Below are 22,935 nucleotides of genomic sequence, written 5' to 3' on the forward strand. Positions count from 1 at the left end.
GTGGGTAAGAGACACAAAGAAGGAGGAGAGACCAGACAAACAGGACAAGGTGAGTTTCCCGTAAGCTTCCTAGCGAAGACATTATTTCTCTCCACTACCAATTATGACATCGATGTTTGATGATCGGTCAATCTTCTGAGCATGATTAAATGAAATGTGTCAAATGAAGCACACAGGCTTACCTGGGCTGGACAGAGACTCCAGACTGCCTCCAATGCTCTCACTGTCACTGTAGCCCTTACGATTAACCAGACTTTCTTCAGGCAGGGAGAAGGAGTCCTGTAGAGAGCTGGGGTTGCTGGTCTTACGACGGCCACTTGGTGGTGCCACACACAGATTCGGACACACGCATGCACGCACGCACACACACACACACGCAGGCAAGCACACACACACGCAGGCAAACACACACACACGCAGGCAAGCACACGCACACGCAGGCAAGCACGCGCACACGCAGGCAAGCACGCGCACACACAGGCAAGCACGCGCACACACAGGCAAGCACACACACACACACACACACACACACACACACACACACACACACACACACACACACACACACACACACACACACACAATTAACATTTACAAATAAAATCTTGACAGCAACTCTAAATATAAGACAATAGGCACTAATGGGACAAACAGCATCATCCATTAGAGCCGTAGCCTATCAAGAACAGGACAAATCATCCATCCGTCCGTACCTCTTGTTCTGAGGGACAAACTCCTGGAAGGTGAAGGTTTGCAGGGGCTGTTCTTGGCTTCTCTTCCTAAAGATGTAGAGCAGGTAGGGCTCCCCGGGTTCACACGGCCTGCAGGTCAACTCCAGGTTGTGGTAGCCCAGGGGAACCGGCTCCGCCTGCTGACGCTGGAAGTAGAACATGTTCACTGTGGCCTAGGGGTGGTAGAGGTACATGATAAAATGAATTATTAGAAAATTATTCATCCCATTGAGCTCAAGATACCTCTGTAGCTCAGTTGGTAGAGCATGGCAACGCCAGCATATTCGGTTAAATTCCAGTACCACCTGTATGTAAAATGTATGCACGCATGACTAAGTTGCTTTGGATAAAATGATCTGCTATATGGGATTTATTATATTAATTAGAAAAGGAGACCTGGACCATATTTGAATATGTTTTTTGTTGTTGTATGGGGCGATTGTTTAAATCAAAAGCATTGACACAGTCTTAAAAGACTAATTGAAACGGCTGCTGACTGCTTGCCTTGAGTCTATTTACTCTTATGCCCACCCTTATGCTATCACTATCCCTATTATGCACTCCACTTGTTGCATCCAGCACAGGGAATATCTCTATCTCCAATAGGCTTTGACACCCACCTCCTTGAGCACAGTGTCCCCCTGGCAGATGAGTTTGCGGGTGTGAACTATGATTTTCTCCTTCAAGCTCTCCAGCTTGTCCTGGTGGTCCTGGGCCTCACACACACACTGTCTGTACTGCATCTCTGCCTCCATCACCTGGTTGTAGGGGTGGGGGGTGGGGGGGGGGGGGGGGGTGAATGAGAGAGGGAGAGAGAGAAAGAGTGAGATAGGCACAGTGAGTCACATGATGACAAAAAATATAACAATCCTAATTTTCCACCAAAAAAAAATGTACACCTAAAAAGTGGGATATGTTTCCGTGAACCCCATATGACGGTTGGACCCGCTGTACCACACCTTTGATTGTGCGTCATCACGTGACTTCCTCCTCTTGTCCAGGGTCTTGTGTCCCGCTGTGAGCTCGTCCCCGGCCTTGGCCGTCACAACCTTGGTCTTCTCCATGTCCTCGCTGCGCTGCAGGTACTGCTGACGAGCCTTTTTCAGAGCCGCCACCGCCTCATTCTGACCAGTGAGAGAAGCTGTTACCACATTGTTCTGACCAATTAGAGAAGCGGTTACCGCATTGTTCTGACCAATGGGAGAAGCTGTTACCACATTGTTCTGACCAATGAGAGACGTTGTTAGTTAACGCAATGTTCTGATCAATGGGAGAAGCTGTTAAAACACACACGCACGTGAGTGCACATACACAGTAGCGTCTTAAAAAAAAACAGCACGTACCATCCTCCTCTGTTCTCTGGACCACTGCTCCTTTAACTCCCTGCGCCACTTATCAATCTCATTCTTCTTGCATGCCAGGGCCTTCAGGATTAAGATGTAGGATTAACCACATCATACTAAAAACTTTACATATTATTCCACATTTTCTTGCATACAGGAATGTTTGACACATTGAATAGGCTTGCTAATTGTGTCTGTCTGTCAGTGTACCTGGCAGCAGTTCTCCTGCCGGTCGGTCGGTCGGTCGGTCAGTCAGTCGGTCGGTTGGTCGGTCTCTGTCTGTCTGTCTGTCTGTCTGTCTGTCGGTCTGTCTGTCGGTCGGTCGGTTGTACCTGGTAGCAGCGTTGCTGCAGCAGTTCTGATGTCTGTTTAGTAGACTGGCTGGTCTTCACATCGTGCTCCAGGGCCATGGTGTAGATGTACTGCAGAGGCATCATGTCCTGTAACAACAGCACAGCAAGAACCAGGTCATAGATATAATTTCAAAACGTTATTTATAGATATATTTCAGTTATATTAGAGATATTAGATATACAGTATTTCAGAGAATATGTTAGAGAGAGTGGGGAAATTAAGGAAATAATATGTTTCTATGCAATTCTGTACATGTGCCTTCAGAAAGTATTCATACCCCTTGACCTATTCAACATTTTGTTGTGTTGCCTGAAAACAAGTTTGTAGATTTTTTTGATTTTGGGGGGGAAAATGAAATACAGAAATATCTCATTTACATAAGTATTCACACCCCTGAGTCAATACTTTGTAGAAGCACCTTACAGCTGTGAGTCTTTCTGGGATCTTTCCACACCTGCATTATAATTTTTTTAATTCTTCAAGCTCTGTCAAATTGGTTGTTGATCGTTGCTAGACAACCATTTCAGGTCTTGCTATAGATTTTCAAGTAGATTTAAGTCAAAACTGTTACTCGGCCACTCAGGAACATTTACTGTCTTCTTGGAAAGCAACTCCAGTGTAGATTTGGCCTTGTGTTTTGTCCTGCTGAAAGGTACATTCATCTTCCAGTGTCTGGTGGAAAGCAGACTGAACCAGGTTTTCCTCTAGGATTTTGCCTGTGCTTAGCTCCATTCTGTTTCTATTTTATCCTGGAAAACTCCCCAGTCCTGAACGATTATAAGCATACCCATAAAATGATGCAGCTTCCACTTTGCTCGAAAATATGGAGAGTTGTACTCAGTAATGTGTTGGATTTGCCCCAAACATAACACTTTGTATTCAGTACAAAAAGTGAATTGCTTTGCCACATTTTTTGCAGTATTACTTTAGTGCCTAGTTGCATACAGGATGCATGTCTTGTAATATTTGTATTCTGTACAAGCTTCCTTCTTTTCACTCTGTCAATTAGGTTAGAATTGTTGAGTAACTACAATGATGTTGATCCATCCTCAGTTTTCTCCTATCACAGCCATTACACTCTAACTGTTTTGATGGTGAAATCCCTGAGTGGTTTCCTTCCTCTCCGGCAACTTTATCTTTGTAGTACACCACCCAAAGTGTCATTAATGACTTCACCATGCTCAAAGGGATATTCAATGTCTGTTTGTTTTTTTACCCATCTACCAATAGGTGCCCTTCTTTGCGAGGCATTGGAAAACCTCCCTGGTCTTTCTGGTTGAATCTTGGTTGAAATTCACTGCTCGATTGAGGGACCTTACAGATAATTGTGTGGGGTACAGAGATGAGGTAGTCATTCAAAAATCATGTTAAACACTATTGTTGCACACAGAGTGAGTCTATGCAACTTATTATGTGACTTGTTGAGCACATTTTTACTCCTGAACTTATTTACGCTTTGCTCAAAACATTCCAGCTTTTCATTTTAAATTAATTATTTCTAAAAACATAATTCCACTTTGACATTATGGGATATTGTGTGTAGGCCAGAGACATTTAATCAATTTTAAATTCAGGCTGTAACACAACAAAATGTGCAAAAAGTCAAGGCACTGCAAAACATTTTATGTTGGTAATTTAGCAGATGCTTTTATGCACAGCGACTTCCAGTGCATTCCACTAAGGTAGCTGATAATAAGCCTAAAAAGTAATCTGATATGGACTTAATACGTTTCTATGCAATATTGTACACATCATCACATGTACAACCTATACAGCCCCATGCACACGAGAGACAACAAAAGCATCCATACCTGCTGAGCCACACAGGACTTAGCCGTTTCTGCTGCCTTTATGATGTTCTTGGCAAACTCTTGCTCTGCAAACAGACCAGAATAAATCAGTATGATGGATTATGTGATTGATTTTAGTAAAAAGGATGTATTAGCATTACAATATTGTCAGGCAGTCTTATCAAAAGCTTTTATCCAGCCAAATATCAGTATGACTTTTGGAGCTGTTGCATGTTCAATTTAGGTCTTTCAATGGTGATATAACAACCAATATGTAACATATCAGATCCCATATCAGGCCATCAGACCTCATAGAGAGGAGAGGTCAGTTCAGATTGTTAGCTTACATCACCAAATATCAAAATCAATGCTCTGCTTTGGCTGCCTAAGTGCTGCCCTACTTCAAGTACACTAATCTGCTGATCCATACTGATGCTGTGGTGTCAGCGTTGCAACCATTCAACCAGTGGAGACTGGTGGAAGGAGCTATAGGAGGATTAGCTCATTGTAATGGCTGGAATGGAATAAATGGAACTGTCACGGCCGTTAAAAGAAGAGGACCAAGGTACAGCGTGGTCAGCGTACATTTTCCTTTTATTGATAAAAATGACGCCGAACAAAACAAGAAACACTACAAAAACAAACCGTAAAGCTAAAGGCCATGTGCCCTAAACAAAGTTAACTTCCCACAAAGACAGGTGGAAAAAAGGGCTATCTAAGTATGGTTCTCAATCAGAGACAAAGATAGACAGCTGTCCCTGATTGAGAACCCTACCCGGCCAAAACATAGAAATACAAATAATAGAATATAGAATACCCACCCCAACTCACACCCTGACCAAACCCAAATAGAGACATAAGCAGGATCTCTAAGGTCAGGGCGTGACAGGAACAGAATCAAACATGTGGTTTCTATAGGTTTGGCGTGTGATACCTGCCAGTTTATGGGGCGGCAGGGTAGCCTAGTGGTTAGAGCGTTGGGCTAGTAACCGAAAGGTTGCAAGTTTAAATCCCCAGACAAGGTACAAATCTGTCGTTCTGCCCCTAACCACTGTTCCTAGGCCGTCATTGAAAATAAGAATTTGTTCTTAACTGACTTGCCTAGTAAAATATGTATATATTTTTTTTTATTCCAGCCCAATGAGCCCTTCCTCCTATAGCTCCTTCCACCAGCCTCCACTGCATTCAACTGTCCACAGTGGCTCAGAGCTCTGGTGAGGAATAAACACACATTGTCTATTGGTAGGGTAGGCCTACTTTAGACTCGGCTGTCTTTTCCAGGAATAGAGTGACTGACTCCTAGTCTTTCTTAGGAGAAGAGCTTTGGTTGCTGTAGTTACTGCAGTTCCATACCAGAAAAACAATTTTTTACAGAGGGATAAGAGAGCCTTTCGTGTTGTCCTAAAATGATTCTTGTTTATCTTATGTCTTGAGAAGGCTACCTGTCTATGAATGCCAGAACCATGGTATATACTTCACATTTGGTATGTGAACTATTTCATTTGTTTACATGTAAACATACAAGACCATATTTACAAATATATGTGTTTGTGAATATGTTATACTTGTGTAGTTGAATGAGTCTGTACCACATTGCAGTGACACACTATGGGCCATGCCCTCATTTGAGATAGGTGCACTTAACTTTAATTAAATAATGTGTTTATGTCAATGTAAGATTTGCAAATATGAATGAGAGACAGACTGACTAGCAGGCAGACAGACACAGAAACACCCACACCCACGTCTCTACTCACCCAGACTGATTCTCTTTTCCATCCAGGCCAGCAGGTCCTTGGCGTAGCGGCACCACATCTTGGCATACTGCAGGGCCAGCTCCACGCCTCCCTCACAGCGACACAGGGCCAGGTCTGCTTTCTGGGCTGAGAGTGAGTACATCAGCATCACTGCATATCTTCTCTACCTCACCCTGATAGCCCAGTCAGGAGGTTTTTAACCCCAAAACACACACAACTGGGCAGTCTGGACCCCCACAGGGCATCCAAGACCCCTCTCCCCCCCGATTCCCAAGGAAAAAGCTGGGCTCACAGGTATGCTTTGTGTTCCATACTACCAATAATGTGTAATCCAAATAATTTGTCATCCAAGAAACGACCACAAAGGAATAAAAGAGAACAGACAAAAAAGGGTCACTCCTATTTCTCAAATACGTGAGTTCACCAGAAACATAGCTCTGTTTCCACAACAGGTTTGTGGTTTAGCCAAACAAACTCCATGGAGAAGAGAGACTGAAAACGACTGGTCATCAGGGCTAGTCCTCAGAGTCCTCGAGGTCCAAGTGCTGCTGTTGTCCACAGGGTCTCTGTCTCAGTGGTCACTACTACACCAACACCGGTGGAGGTCTGGTCATCTCAAAGCATGCACAGCAAGCGGTCATCACGTGGGAAATCTAAATGTCCCAAGGAAATTCTCCTGTCCAGTCTAGATTAGCCCTGGAAGCAGCTGGACAGACAGTACTTTAGCAGTCAGGAGTGAAGAAAGGAAAAGAGAGAGAAAAGGATTGCCTGAGAGTCCCAAACAGGCTTTTTAGGTGTACCTCCTCTCCCCGCTCTACCTCTCTCCTCTCCCTGGCTCCTCCCCCCCCCCCCCCTCCCTCCAGCACCTGTTCTACCGCTCCCCTCCTCAGTCAGAGAGAGAGAGAGAGAGAAAATGTGACGGTCTGAGAAGATTACCGTGGCAACTCCTTGGTGCCAGAGTGCTGTAATCGACGTGGCAACATCAGAGCGGGTGTGTTGTGGTTGTTATGGAAGTCAGGGTGTTGGTGTGACTGACAGCAGTCTGAAGTCAGTCAGCTGCTCTCTCTCTCTCTCTCCCTCTCGCTCTGTTGTCTTCTTCTCTGACTCACAGTGACAGCGGATGACGATGTGCAACAATCCTGCAACGCATGTCACGTGCTTCCTTCCTTCCTTCCTTCCTTCCTTCCTCCCTCCCTCCCTCCCTCCCTCCCTCTCCTTTTTAATCTGTATTTCCCCCTGTCTCTGTCCTCTTTTTCCCCTCACTCGTTCTCTTGCAACGTCACTATCAGCACCGCTGTCCTTTCACTTCTTTGACCTGTCCACAGTCGACCTGCATGCAAAGATTTAGATCATTGGATCTAGCAATACTGCTGTCTTCTGACAAGTCGAATTCCTGTTGTTTCACTTCTTCTCCAACACAGATATATAGTCCTACACTCCAATTCTGAGCTCAAGTCCTCTCTGTGTGTTGTCACAGACGTTCCTACAGAGCATAGAACAGGCTTCTCTCTTGAAACAAGTAACTCCATGTCTGAGAAAAATCCACGAAAACGGTGAAGACTTTCTGTCTGAGTGTTGTTCTGCGTTGACCTCTCTCTCTCTTGCTCCCCGTCTCGCTCTCTTGTGGGCACACCTTCATACTTCGGCAACGAGTGTCCCTGTGCCACCTGTGTGTGTGCATGTGTGCGCGCGTCCCCCTTCCCTCCGCTCTGCCGTTGCTGGCTTCTGGGACTATGGATTATCCAGAGAGGGCAGGTCCAGATTGTGGAGTGACAGGCTTTAGATCACAACCAGGTTTAACCTCCTGGTGTGTGTGTGTGTGTGTGTGTGTGTGTGTGTGTGTGTGTGTGTGCGCGACTGACAGACCCTGTCAGGAGGACTATAAGGGTGGATGGGGTGAGGAACTGGTTAGAGCTCAGAACAAACTGTTTATTGGTGCTCCTTCTTACAGCGTTTTTTCTGTACATGATCTCTCCCCCCATCCTTCTCTTTCTCACCCTCTCCCAATCTCTCTCTCTCCCTTTCTGTCTCTCTGTCTCAGTTGAGAGAACGTCACAGCTGTAGGTTAGTGGAGTTACAGTGTATCAGGAATATTGATATGACTGTCAGAATGTCAACTTGTGTTACACAAGTGCCAAAACTAGTCAGTTACAAAAGCTCAGAACCTGGTCCATGCTGTTATTTGCCCTTGACCCTCATTAACACACATAAACAACACAGTTGACACGCGCACATATACAGTGCAAGGATCAATCAATGTCAACCCGACGGGACTGACAACAGGCATTACAGAAAGCAGGCCACGGCATGGACCACTCAACTCATCAGCCCTACCACCCTACCCCCACCGCTCGCTCCTCTCCGCAGCCCCACCCCTCCCCCCTCCATTTGGCTTATTACAGATAATCTCCAAACTGGTGGGGGGTAGCTGGGAGAATTTGGGATTGGGAAGAGTGGATTGGGTTAGGGTGAGGGCAGAAAACTGGATTAGATGTAACTGAATGAAGAGAGAGGAGGAGGGCACTCAGAGGGAAGGTATAGCTATATGCTTTATAACATGACAAATAAGAGGTTCTCCGGGGGGAAGTTTCTCCAAGCTGCAGATCTAGGATCAGCTTCCCCTCCCCCAATCCTAGCCTTTAATCATTTGTGGGGAAAATGTCAAACTGACCAAATACATGCAACTTAATAGTTACCTATTACGATTTGACATCTTTTGGACATCAGAGCAACCTTGAGGGAATCTTATTTGAGTCAGAAAAGGATGTTCATATGATAGGGAAGACATAAACTCAGCAAAAAAAGAAACTTCACCTCACTGTCAACTGCGTTTATTTTCAGAAAACTTAACATTTGTAAATATGTGAATGAACAAGATTCAACAACTGAGACAAACTGAACAAGTTCCACAGACATGTGACGAACAGAAATGGAATAATGTGTTCCTGAACAAGGGGGGGGGGGGGGGGTCAAAATCAGAAGTAACAGTCAGTATCTGGTGTGGCAACCAGCTGCATTAAGTATGGCAGTGCATCTCCTCCTCATGGACTGCACCAGATTTGGCAGTTCTTGCTGTGAGATGTTACCCCACTCTTCCACCAAGGCACCAACAGGTCCCAGATGTGCTCAATGGGATTGAGATCCTGGATCTTCGCTGGCCATGGCAGAACACTGACATTCCTGTCTAGCAGGAAATCACACACAGAACGAGCAGTATGGCTGGTGGCATTGTCATGTTGGAGGGTCATGTCAGGATGAGCCTGCAGTACCACATGAGGGAGGAGGGTGTCTTCCCTGTAACGCATAGCGTTGAGATTGCCTGCAATGACAGCAATCTCAGTCCAATGATGCTGTGACACACCGCTTCAGACCATGACGGACCCTCCACCTCCAAATCGATCCCGCTCCAGAGTACAGGCCTTGGTGTAATGCTCCTTCCATCAATGATAAACGCGAATCCGACCATCACCCCTGGTGAGACAAAACCGAGCACTTTACAACAGGCCTACAAGCCCTCAGTCCAGCCTTTCTCAGCCTATTACGGACAGTCTGAGCACTGATGGAGGGATTGTGCGTTCCTGGTGTAACTCGGACAGTTGTTGTTGTCATTCCTGTACCTGTCCCGCAGGTGTGATGTTCGGATGTACTGATCCTGTGCAGGTGTTGTTACACGTGGTCTGCCACTGCGAGGACGATCAGCTGTCCGTCCTGTCTCCCTGTAGCGCTGTCTTAGGCGTCTCACAGTGTGGACATCGCAATTTATTGCCCTGGCAACACCTGCAGTCCTCATGCCTCCTTGCAGCATGCCTAAGGCATGTTCACACAGTTGAGCAGGGACCTGGGCATCTTTCTTTTGGTGTTTTTCAGAGTCAGTAGAAAGGCCTCTTTAGTGTCCAAAGTTTTCATAACTGTGACCTTAATTGCCCACCGTCTGTAAGCTGTTAGTGTCTTAATAACCTGTTGGGGATGGGGGCGCTGTTTAGACTATTTATGCTAATTGGGTAATTTTTGAAACGGCTTCCCACAAAATCCTTGATCGTACAATATGCATATTATTATTATTATTGGATAGAAAACAGTCTATAGTTTCTATAGGAGTTGAAATTTTGTCTCTAAGTGGAACAGAGCCTATTCTACAGCAATTTCCCTGACATGGAGTCAGATTTCAGAAATGTTGGCCACTGTTCTGAAGTCAGTTAAAAGGGCACTGTTATTGCTATGACTATACGGACACTTCTTACGTCTTCCCCTGGATGCCTTTACGTGATGACGATTCCAATGGGGTCGATTGCGCGTTCACAGGCCCTATAAATTAAAAAACCCTGTAGCTAGCAAGTCTTTCCTTGGTGCGTAACGCGCGTGCTGGACACCGACCCGCTCCTGTTCCAAGCGTTAGTTTAGCCTGTTATATTTCTCCGGTCATCTTTTCACTCGTTATAGGAGTTAAAAACATCATAAGGTAGTTAATTTAAAGCGTTTTATAGCAATTTATATCCGTTTAGTGCGATTTTGGGACATTTATTTTTGAAACGATGTGAATAGCCGGGCACGCTTTTCAGTTCATCCCGAACGCAGTTGGCATTTCCACATGGCAAGAGGACAGCTTTCCACCAAAAGACGATTACTCCCAAGAAAGGATCCTTTGCCCAAGATACTGATGGAAGAACAGCTCAAGGTAGGACATTTTTATTATGATAAATCGTGTTTCTGTCGAAACATTTTAGTGGCTTAGGACGCCATGTTTTTTGACGTAGCTTCGCTTGGCGCAAACTGTATTGAAAAGTAAGGATAAATTAAAAAATGTAATTCCGCAATTGTATTAAGAATTAAATTGTCTATCAATCCCTGTCCACCCTATATTTTTTAGTCACGTTTATGAGTATTTATGTATAAGAGTAGATCACTGTCTAAGTGGCGCAAGGACATTTTTCTGACCAGCTTGTCTACATTTCACATTGTCTAACCATGATTTTGGTGGCTAAATATAAACATTTGCGATCAAACTCTATATGGATTGTGTAATATGATGTTACAGGAGTGTCATCGGAAGAATTCTGAGAAGGTTAGTGAAAAAATTAATATCTTTTGGCGATGTTGACTTTTATCGCTCACTTTGGCTAGAATCAATGCTGGGCTGCTATGTGCTATGTGCTATGCTAATATAACGATTTATTGTGTTTTCGCTGTAAGACACTTAGAAAATCTGAAATATTGTCTGTATTCACAGGATCTGTGTCTTTCGATTCGTGTATGCTGTGTATTTTTACGAAATGTTTGATGATTAGTAAGTAGGTAAACACGTTGCTCTAAGTAGTTTTTCTATTCCATTTGTGACGGTGGGTGCAATTGTAACCTATGCCATCTACCTGAAATATGCACTTTTTTCTAACAAAACCTATCCCATACCATAAATATGTTATCAGACTGTCATCTGATGAGTTTTTTTGTTGGTTAGGGGCTATAAATATCTTAGTTTAGCCGAATTGGTGATGGCTACTGGTGTTGGTGGACAAATAAAAGATGGTGGATTATGCTAATGTGTTTTTAGGTAATAGATGTACATCTTTACATATTGTGTCTTCCCTGTAAAACATTTTAAAAATCGGACATGTTGACTGGATTCACAAGATCTGTGTCTTTCATTAGCTGTATTGGACTTTTATGTGTGAAAGTTAAATATTTTAAAAAAATATTTTTTTTGAATTTCGCGGCACTGGTTTTTCAGTGGGGGGGGGGGGGGGGGGGTGTGCCGCTAGCGGCACGCTGATCCTAGACAGGTTTTAACGACCGTTCAACAGGTGCATGTTCATTAATTGTTCATGGTTCATTGAAAAAGCATGGGAAACATGTTTAAACCCTTTACAATGAAGATCTGTGAAGTTATTTGAATTTTTAGAATTATCTTTGAAAGACAGGGTACTGAAAAAGGGACGTTTCTTTTTTTGTGGAGTTTACTAAACCTTGTAGAGAGCATACCCAGCTGACAATCTCTTAGAAAAAACTATAAACTATTGGAACCAAGACTTAAAAATAACTGATGTTGGCACAAGATGGAAAGTTCGGTCATAACCATGTCATAATATGTCGAAACAGCTGACATAACCTGTCATAATATGGTCATAACACTGTCATGACACATATATTTAAACCTGTTGTGACATATAAGACACCTACATAAGAGAGTCAAAACCCACAAAACCTACCATACAAGGCAAAACATTCCATTACACCATAGCCTACAGGTCAACAGTATGTTTATGTTATATACCATTTTCTGATATTCGACCATATTAAACTTCCTGTTAATCTGTTAGTCTGCATTATTTGAAGACATGCCATATGGGGGTGTCGTGAGATACCCGATGGATTGGACAATTCTCTTTTCATCACTCATCTTGAAAAAAAACTTTACTAAAACTTGGAAATCAATCAATCCGCCATCATTAACACAATGGAAAAATGATTTATTATTAAAATATCGAAAGTGTGTGGGCTACAAAATTATGACGTTTCAGGTCATGTGGCGGAAAGTGATGCGGGCGCTGGAGATTGGGGTGTGTGCTAGTGGGTCTGGGTAGGTGTGATGTAGTTGTTGTTTGTATGAGGTTGTAATTTGTATGTGTATATTTTGTATTGTTTATAAAAGATAAAATAAAATCTTACAAAAAATAAAAAAGGATCAGCATCTAGGGGCAACTTCACCCTACACCAAGAAGAGGTACCTGTCTGGTACACTGGAGTAGGTGACGTGAGGCCTTCCGTGTCGTGCAGCACAGTGACTAGGCACGGCTCCAGGATGTTTCCATTCTAGTCTTATTTAAACACTGCTCTACGTGGTCCTGTAATCCTTAATCTCCATTGGGCGACGTATGTCTGTGCCCATGGAATTGGGGTTTAATGGGGTCAAAGCACATCCCTACATACATACACAGTTCCTGGAGAAACAAGTGGGCTGTGTTCAGTAGAGGGAAAAATTTCAAAGCGTTAAAAAAACTGTTTTTCAGTTTCCATTGCAAAATGTTTTGCTACGTTGTGTCCTACTGAACACAACCCTGGTCTAACATGTCCCCCTCTCATCCCTATTTCCCCATTATCTCACTAGTCTTCCTTTATGTCTCCTTTGTAGTTGTTTTTGTCTCTCAGGCTGAACAATGCTCTTTTCAATCCTCACTCTGTGCTCACTCTTCCCTTCTGTCTGTTTCTCTCTTTCCCCTCCCATCCCTTTACGGAAAAACCACATGTTTTCCCATGTGGAAAACCACATGATGTTTGCACATGTAAAATTACATTTCACATGTGAAATGTCACATGTAAAACCATGTGGCTTTGGAACACTTCACATGTGATGATATTTCACATGATCACATAACCTTTCACGTGTGGATTAACAGTTTCACATGATGCCCTGCAGACAAAAATGAATTGTTAGGATGTCATCAGAACATCACCAAATAGCTGCAATGTTTTCAACTTACACACTTTGACATACATGATTACATTGTGTTTGTTTATTTATACAGTAATAATTATTCAACATGTCCTCACGTGGGGTTTGAACTCACAACCTCTTGGTTCACAGCATTCCAATCTTCCTGCTACGCCACCATGTCTGTGTCAGTGACTGATTACTATTTTAGTTGATCAGCGTATCAGTTAACTTAAAACCCCTATACCATTTCATTACTTCCCTTAACTGTTTTCACATGTTGAGCTGAAATTTTCACGTGTGAAAACAAAAAAGACACATACGAGGTCAGTTGTTCACACGTGAAACTATATGTTCACACGTGTTCACCACCTTTTCATGAGGAAGAAAACATGTTCTCACCTCACATGTGGAATTTGCAGTTTCACATGAGTGAAAATCAAACGTGCACTTTCACGTGAAAAACTTGTTGTCACGTGTATTTTCATGGTATCACATGTTGAAATTTTGCATCCCCATGTCACATTTACTCCACGAGATCACGTTCTCACTTGTGCTTAAATGTTTTGACGTGTAGTTACATGTTATCACATGTTTCTTTAACATGTTATCATATTAACTTCACATAAGATCACGTGAAATTAATGTCGTTTTTCCATAAGGGATCTCTCCCCCTCTCTTTTTCCCATCCCTCTCTACCTCCCCTATCCCTCCCTTTTTCCCTCTATCTCCTTCTCTCTCATCCCTTCCTTCCCCCCTCCCTCTCCTGTTTGATGGATAGGGGTAAACTAGAGAGCATCTGTCCGCAGCTCTAATCCTCTCTCTCCCCCCACCCTCTCCAGTCTTCTCCTAATCTCGTTAACACAGAGGCAATTAGCGCCACCGGCTAATTACACCTCAACAAGAGAGGTTGAATAGGTGGAGATTAACCACCGTGACTGGCTGTCCCCCCCACTAGTCCCGCCCACACCACTCATCACATCCCACCTGGATTGGCTGTCTATTAGTGTCAGTCACCGGGCAGTGTTTCCAGAAGAGAATGGCTTGGACTCTTGCATCCCTTTCACATAAAGACCAAAACTCCACTAATTTACCATGCCTGCATTTTTATACCAGCTTTTTTGTATATCTGAAAAGCATAGGGGGTAGAAAAACATGGAAAAATAAAAGCCACCTAAAGACCTAGTCATGATTCCTGCATTTTCACAGACCCTGTAACCAAAATACAGGCATCGGGTCTGCGCGAATGGTTCTCTGATTATTTGAAGGTAAATTCATTAACACTTCCATTGTTTAACACATCCCTAATTTGAAATGCAAACTGCCCCCATGGTTTAACAACACACCCCACCCCCCCGAATTTGGCAGTTACCCACTGATAGGTATAAAATGGGTATACCTGCAAACAAGTGGTAAATAAGGGTCTGTTTGACATTGCCTAAATGTTTTTCTATCGTTATTGAGGGAAGTAATTACCTCGATAAATACTGATATTGATTTATCGGCCAGCCCTACTCTTAGCCCACTGAGCTATAGCCTAAGTACGTTTTAGCTGTGGGAGCTAATGCAAGTCTTCATGTCTCTGGCAAGGTTACTCAAACCACATCCGTTACTCACACCAGGGTCGGGGGTCAATTCGAGTCAGTCAAATCCAACTGATTCGATTTTTTGTTGTTGTTGAAAAACACACGCATACAACACACCACGTTCTGCGTAAGCACTTAGTGACATCTGCTGATGTAAAAAAAAAAAGGCTTTATAAATGAATTTGATTTCATTACAAACATACCTGATAGACCTCCATCTTTGTCATCGTCATCTGGGGGGTAGACATCCTCACACTGCAGGGCAGAATACAGACCATTACACCGAGAAATGGATTTGGAGACAAGACGATACACACTGTACTTCATATCAGTAGAATATGAGCAGAACCTACGTTCAAATGATTCCCCTGTTGGCTAGTACAAACGGTACCAAAAGTATCAACACAATGGAGCACCAGGCTAGAATTTTTTTTGATTGATTGACAGAGAGAACATAGTAACGATTGATTGATTGTTTGTTTTTAGGCTGGGTATCTGTAAAGCACTTTGTGACAACTCTGCTGGTGTAAAAATGGCTTTCCAAAATAATTTTGATTAGTTGCTTGATTGACTGATAGTACTGCTCCCCTACCGTCACATGATCCAGCTCAGTGTTGTCTGTGGTTTCCGTAGAGACGGTCTCAGCAATCGACTGGGAATCAGGGTCTGGAAACATCTCCTCTACAGTGCTGATGGATCAGAGGGCCGATACATGTTATAATGGCCTTATGAAGCCTTCGTAAACCCTTCATAATGCCTAGATGCTTCACTCATTATTTATGTGCAAATTCATACTATACTTAACAAAAATATAAATGCAACATGCCACAATTTCAACGATTTTACTGAGTTGCAGTTCATTTAAGGAACTCAGTCAATTGAAGTAAATTCATTAGGCCCTAATCTATGGATTTCACATGACTGGGCAGGGGTGCAGCCATGAGTGGGCCTGGGAGGGCATCGGCCCACCCACTTGGGAACTAGGCCTGACCACTGGGGAGCCAGGCCCAGCCAATCAGAATTCGTTTTTCCCCACAAAATGGTTTTATTAAAGACAGGTATTACTTTCAGATCCTGCATCTGGTGCATTGCCAAATGCTAGGGTTTTTATTTATTGTTGCTATTTTCTACATTGTAGAATAATAGTGAAGACATCAAAACTATGAAGTAACGCATATGGAATCATGTAGTAACCAAAGAAAGTGTTATATCTGGAGTATTTCTCCTGTCTTATCCGGTGTCCTGTGTGAATGTAAGTATGCTCTCTCTAATTCTTTCTTTCTTTCTCTCTATGGAACCCTGACCTGTTCACCGGACGTGCTACCTGTCCCAGACATGCTGTTTTCAACTCTCTAGAGACAGCAGGAGCGGTAGAGATACTCTCAATGATCGGCTATGAAAAGCCAACTGACATTTACTCCTGAGGTGCTGACCTGTTGCACCCTCGACAACTACTGTGATTATTATTATTTGACCATGCTGGTCATTTATGAACATCTTGGCCATGTTCTGTTATAATCTCCACCTGGCACAGCCAGAAGAGGACTGGCCACCCCTCATCCCTGGTTCCTCTCTAGGTTTTTTCCTAGGTTTTGGCCTTTCTAGGGAGTTTTTCGTAGCCACCGTGCTTCTACACCTGCATTGCTTGCTGTTTGGGGTTTTAGGCTGGGTTTCTGTACAGTACTTTGAGATATCAGCTGATGTAAGAAGGGCTATATAAATAAATTTGATATGATTGGATTTGAACAAATCAAAATATATTTTATATTTGATATTGTTCAAAGTAGCCACCCTTTGCATTGATGACAGCTTTGCACACTCTTGTCATTCTCTCAACCAGCTTCACCTGGAATGCTTTTCCAACAGTATTGAAGGAGTTTCCACATATGCTGAGCACTTGTTGGCTGCTTTTCCTTCCCTCCGCGGTCCAACTCATCCCAAACCATCTCAATTGGGTTGAGGTCGGGTGATTGTGGAGGCCAGGTCATCTGATGCAGCACTCCATCACTCTCCTTCTTGGTCAAATAGCCCTTACACAGCCTGGAGGTGTGTTGGGTCATTGTCTTGTTGAAAAACAAATGACAGTCCCACTACGCACAAACCAGATGGGATGGTGTATCACTGCAGAATGCTGTGGTAGCCATGCTGGTTAAATGTGCCTTGAATTCTAAAGAAATCACTGACAGTGTCACCAGCAAAGAACCCCCACACCTCCATGCTTCATGTTGGGAACCACACTTGCGGAGATCATCTGTTCACCTACTCTGTCTCAAAAAGACACGGCTTTTGGAACCAAAACTCTCAAATCTGTACTCATCAGACCAAAGGACAGTTTTCCACCGGTCTAATGTCCATTGTTCGTGTTTCTTGGCCCAAGCAAGTCTCTTCTTCTTATTGGTGTCCTTTAGTTGTGGTTTCTTTCACAGAAATTCGACCATGAAGGCCTGATTCACTCAGTCTCCTCTGAATAGTTGATGTTAAGATGTGTCTGTTACTTGATCTCTGTGAAGCATTTATATGGGCTGCAATTTCTGAGGCTGGTAATTCTAATGAACTTATCCTCTGCAGCAGAGGTAACTCTGGGTCTTCCTTTCCTGTGCCGGTCCTCATGAGAGCCAGTTTCAGCATAGCGCTTGATGGTTTTTGCGACTGCACTTGAAGAAACATTCAATGTTCTTAAAATGTTCCGCATTGACTGACCTTCATGTCTTAAAGTAATGATGGACTGTCATTTCTCTTTGCTTATTTGAGCTGTTCTTGCCATAATATGGACTTGGTATTTTACCAAATAGGGCTATCTTCTGTATACCACCGCTACCTTGTCACAACACAACTGATTCACAACTGGCTCAAACGCATTAAGGAAAGAAATTCCACAAATTAACTTTTAACAAGAGTGTGCAAAGCTATCTTCAAGGCAAAGGGTGGCTATTTTGAAGAATCTAAAATCTAAAATATATTTTGATTTGTTTAACACTTTTTGGTTACTACATCATTCCACGTGTTATTTCATAGTTTTGATTTCTTCAATATTATTTTACAATTTAGAAAATAGTAAAAAATAAAATAAAAACTTGAATGAGTAGGTGGGTCCAAACTTTTGACTGGTACTGCATGTACACAGATGTAAGCGGAAGAATATACTTGGTTTACAATCTCACGTAGGTGTACACTTCCTCTCTGGCAACTAGTAGCAGACAACCCACCCCCAACAATGAAAAAATATGTACTTTTCTTGCACTAACAGTCACACTTGTCTTTTCTTACTAGCACTGACTTGGCTGATAATTGCTGAATTGAGGAAAGGTTTTACTTACTATGACTGTGATAGTGCATTCATCTTTAAGTAGCTAGGTGAGACTAACTGTAAGTCACTCTGCATGAGAGAGTCTGCTAAATAACTCAAATGTAAAACATGTCAAGGTGTTCTGAATGATGGACTGATTGTAATGTGGAGGGCGACAATGGTAATACATGTACATGATGAGTGAATCTAAAAGTCAGACTTACGAGTTGACCAAAGAGAGTTCAAAATTATCGAAGTCCCGGAAGATCTCGCTGTAGCGCTTCGTCTTTGATTTGTTGGGGACCTTCACATCTGGGGTAAAAGATGGATGACAAACATGTGAGCAAGAGGCCAAATGATCACTCTTTCTTTTTCATAAAATAAATATTACACACAAGTTGAAATTGCTTTTTGCAGCTCCCAAAAAGTGATCTGTAAAAAAAAAAAAAAACGTGCAAAATATCTTCTATTTTTAGAATAACAAATAAAGGGGTAAACCAACAGCCAACACCCAGTCGTAAAACAATGTGCGAGGAAATAAAGACGTTTGTGGATCTGAAGGCTGCTGCTGCTGGTGCTGGTGGTGGTGGTGGTGGTGGTGGTGGTGGTTGAGGCCTCAGATGTGTGATTGTATGTTTGTGTATAAGGCATTTGTTGTAACACTGTTGTCTTTCAATTCTCCAGCCTCTGGTGAAAACACATCTCACTGTTGGTCACCCATTAAAACACACTGAGTACTGCTGAGATGGCTCAGGATGGTTGTAAAAACCTATGTGTGAATGACAGATAAGCATATTTACTTTTTATATAACATCTAATATGGGAAGGACTGCAACTAAACTGAGAAAAAGAGAAATGCAACTCCAACAAAGGGCTTCTATTCATTTCCTAGCCTGGTTAGGCCAGACTGAATGCTGTGCTCAGCACTGAGAGCAGCATTCAGTCTGGTTTAACCAGGCTTTGCATTTACAGTACACGACTAGGCTGGGGAAAATACAGGTTGATGACACCCAAAACAGAATGATGGTATATTAACCCTGCGTGAACTACAACCTAATGCTGTAGTCTCTCTCAACATACTTTGTGGGCTAGCATCATGTGCTGAGACTGCATGAGGCTAAAAACCTATAGGAATCTGTTACAGTTGAAGCTGACTATGTTTCACTTTAAGGGCAGTTAATATGCAAAAATACTCTACTCCCAGTGTTAACAGATGAAAAAAATATACATCTCTCCTCCCTCTCTTTCGCTCTCTGTCTCCATTTAGGTCAACCACATCCTGCTTGTGATGTGTGTTATGTTTTGCTCAGAAGACACAAAGTCCTTGTTTTTCACCTTAGCAGAGTTCTGTTCATATGGCAGTCGAAGACAGGAACGGATAGTAGAACTGTACACAACCAAGCTCTGCCGAAGTTCAGCTCTATAGCGCAAATGACCTTTTAAAAGCAATGTTCCTGCGTTTCCACGGAGACTGCATTCACAGTAAATGCTGCATATGTCAGCTCAATCAGAAATGAACTTCAAATGTTAAGCGAGCTATAGTGCTGTACTTTGTGATATGGATTGAATCAAGCCCTTAGTCTAACAGAAAGCAGGGCCCTATAGCCTACTGTGCATGTCAGAGTTCTAGAGGGAGCTTGAGAGTGGGTTCAAATAGTATTTGTTTTCCTTCCAACCATTTTCTCTTACATCATGAGGACTGATGTCCCTGATTTGATGGTTTCAAGAGCTTAATTTAAAAAAAAATGTTTCACGAATGGCACACACCAATATGCAAAATGGAGGATGAGTTCAGGAGGTTCACTGATCCTGCACTGACTGGGAGGATGTAGCATGCCACCACACACGCACGCTCACACGTTTGTTTTATTATCATTGTGGGGACCAAACAATTGATTCCCATTAAAAATCCTATTTTCCCTAACCCCTAACCTAACCCCCTATCTCTAACTTCTAACCCTAAACCTAACCCCTAAGCCTAAAATAGCATTTTTCCTTGTGAGGACCGGCAAAACTTGTTCGAAGTATCCTTGTGAGAACTTCTGGTCCCCACAAGGACAGTATAACCAAAAACACACACACCTACACACAGCTTCCCTGAAACATTTTCTCACCTCCCTTTCTACCTAAATGGATGGTTTCCCAGACTCAGATGGAGAATATTCTCCATTGAGCATGCTTTAGTCCAGGAGTAGGCTTAATCTGAGCACTGGAAACTGGCCCAAATGATAACAATCTTCTGTTTCCTCTTGTTATTACTCACCTGGGGTTTTGGAGTGCTCCTTCTCTTTAACTTGGGGTTCTTCTTCGCTCTCCATCTCTATTTGAGACTAAATATCACAAGTACACCTAGCCCCAAACCAGCATCTACCACAGCAACCCCATCAATCTTCCCAGCTCCACCAGCAACGTTCCATCAACCTTCTATCAATCAATCTATCAATTCCGTCAACGTTAGCAATGCCTACTCGTACACAAGACAAACAGCAGCTACAGAGCAGGAAATGAACTCGATTTCCTCTAGTTGCACTCAAATCACACTAACGTTTGACTAGAACACTGCTGCTGTCTGGTAAAGTGCTTGGGTTTGACCCTTCTCTTCAAGCTCTCTCAGAGTTATCTTCCTCCAGTGCAGAGAGAGGTTGGCCAATACGGTTTCACCATCATGATAAGAGGAAGTGTGATTCTGTACAATCTAGGTCACACCTACGTTGTCACACTGAACGTAGCTAGATATGTGTGAGAGTGTGCGGGAGGAAAAAGAGAGAGTAAAAGTGATTCTGCGTTTGCAGAAAGTGTTAGTGCACTTGCTATACTGTTTGTGTTGTGCAGATGTTCAGAGATCAAACTTTTGACTTCTAAAATGATCTCTCTCATGGGTGTTGAAAGCTGAATGATATTATGCACATCTCTGCAATTCAAACTCAACAGCAACCTCTTGAGATTGCAATCTCATAGTCCTCACCAGTGTCGTAGTAGGCAGTAAACATTTTGAAACTGAGTGAAATGGGAATACTAATTGTACCTTTACTAACTGTAACTATATACAATAACAACATAGGTTTCCTTTTTCTGTTGCAAATGTTTTGCTACAGTGTGACCTTACACAACCCATGATATTGAGGTAAAAATGTCCAGGAGATGGATTCTAGGGTGCTGAGACTGACTGACCTGTGATGGAGCGACACAGTATGGTGGGGGCGTGGCTGACTGGAGGTTGACCCATGGATGGGTAGCATTCCGCCAGGGGCTGGAGAGACTGCTGTAGGGCCTGGAGCCCCATGGACACATTCAGCTGGTTAGGACCACCCATCTCTGGGAGGGAAGGTGGGAGGGAAAGAGAGAAAGATAAAATATTTAGATTGAGAGATTACGCACTGTAAAAAAAAGAAAAAAGAAAAGTTGTCTGTGTGTGTGTGTGTGTGTGTGTAGTAATTTGTAAACTAAAACACTATATACGTTTCTATAGTCAATTGGCACAGTGGTGACCCGTCATTCAGGGCAGGTGGGGCAGAGCAGCAATTGCAGCCTCGAGTCTTCTTGGGTATGACTCTACAAGCCTGGCACACCTGTATTTGGGGAGTTTCTCCCATTCTTCTCTGCAGATCCTCTCAAGTGCTGTCAGGTTGGATGGGGAGCGTCGCTGCACAGCTATTTTCAGGACTCTCCAGAGATGTTCGATCAGGTTCAAGTCCGGGCTCTGGCTGGGCCAATCAAGGACATTCAGAGACTTGATCAGAAGCCACTCCTGTGTTGTCTCGGCTGTGTGCTTAGGGTTGTTGTCTTGTTGAAAGGTGAACCTTCGCCCTAGGCTGAGGTCCTGAGTGCTCTGGAGCAGGTTGTCATCAAGGATCTCCCTGTACTTTGCTCCATTCATCTCTGCCTCGATCGTGACTAGTCTCCCAGTCCCTGCCGCTGAAAAACACCATGTACCTCTCTCTAATGTATATGGCTCTATCAGGATTCGCTTTTGACCATTTGACATCTTTTATTTACTGTTGTTTAGGCTGGTTGAATGAGTTGCCTATGGAAGCTACATCTGCAAGAAAACAGGCGGCTGCACCAGTGACTGTAAGTTATGTGATTTCCTCATATGAAATTAAAAGTATGTTTGTAGCCTACGCAGTTACAAAATGGCTGTTGAAACTGTGGCACATATTTCTCTGTAACATTAAATACATGTAGGAAAGATGGGCAGACTCTCGTACTGTAGGTCTAGGCTACCTACAAACTATTTTAAGGTTAGGTCGACGTCAGACATTCAATAGTCAGAGTAGGTTTGAGCTATGATCACTTATCATGCTGACAAACCTGATGGTCTCTGTCAACTGATCTGAACAGGTTTAGGCTGGTCATCTATGATATGTAGGCTATAGCCGAGGTATAGACCTTGATCTGCATATCACTAACAAACTGCTACTATACATTATAACCTAGCCTACTTTACATAATATAACATCTACATATCACTAACAACCCACTATTATACATTATAACCTAGTCTACTTTACATAATATAACATCTACATATCACTAACAAACTGTTATTATACATTATAACCTAGTCTACTTTACATAATATAACATCTACATATCACTAACAACCCACTACTATACATTATAGCCTAGTCTGCTTTACATAATATAACACCTACATATCAC

The 22,935-nt window shown here is 42.9% G+C and overlaps 1 protein-coding gene across 1 annotated transcript in view; it reads right to left on the minus strand.

Annotated features, from left to right (window-relative positions):
* The window catches only part of LOC129832831 (GEM-interacting protein-like), a 30,673-nt gene extending 9,801 nt beyond the window's left edge, over positions 1 to 20,872 (minus strand). The window contains exons 1-12 of the mRNA XM_055896879.1: positions 20,537 to 20,872; positions 18,498 to 18,585; positions 15,580 to 15,676; positions 15,191 to 15,242; positions 5,976 to 6,101; positions 4,240 to 4,304; positions 2,407 to 2,514; positions 2,075 to 2,155; positions 1,691 to 1,855; positions 1,352 to 1,489; positions 714 to 904; positions 183 to 316 (exon numbers count right to left, since the gene is read on the minus strand). Coding sequence (XP_055752854.1) covers positions 183 to 316; positions 714 to 904; positions 1,352 to 1,489; positions 1,691 to 1,855; positions 2,075 to 2,155; positions 2,407 to 2,514; positions 4,240 to 4,304; positions 5,976 to 6,101; positions 15,191 to 15,242; positions 15,580 to 15,676; positions 18,498 to 18,585; positions 20,537 to 20,591 — 1,300 coding nt within the window. The 5' untranslated portion in view covers positions 20,592 to 20,872. The remainder of the gene's footprint in view (positions 1 to 182; positions 317 to 713; positions 905 to 1,351; positions 1,490 to 1,690; positions 1,856 to 2,074; positions 2,156 to 2,406; positions 2,515 to 4,239; positions 4,305 to 5,975; positions 6,102 to 15,190; positions 15,243 to 15,579; positions 15,677 to 18,497; positions 18,586 to 20,536) is intronic.
* Positions 20,873 to 22,935: the final 2,063 nt, after the last annotated feature.

This window comes from Salvelinus fontinalis, chromosome 34, assembly GCF_029448725.1.
Source record: "Salvelinus fontinalis isolate EN_2023a chromosome 34, ASM2944872v1, whole genome shotgun sequence".
NCBI classification, from domain to species: domain Eukaryota; kingdom Metazoa; phylum Chordata; class Actinopteri; order Salmoniformes; family Salmonidae; genus Salvelinus; species Salvelinus fontinalis.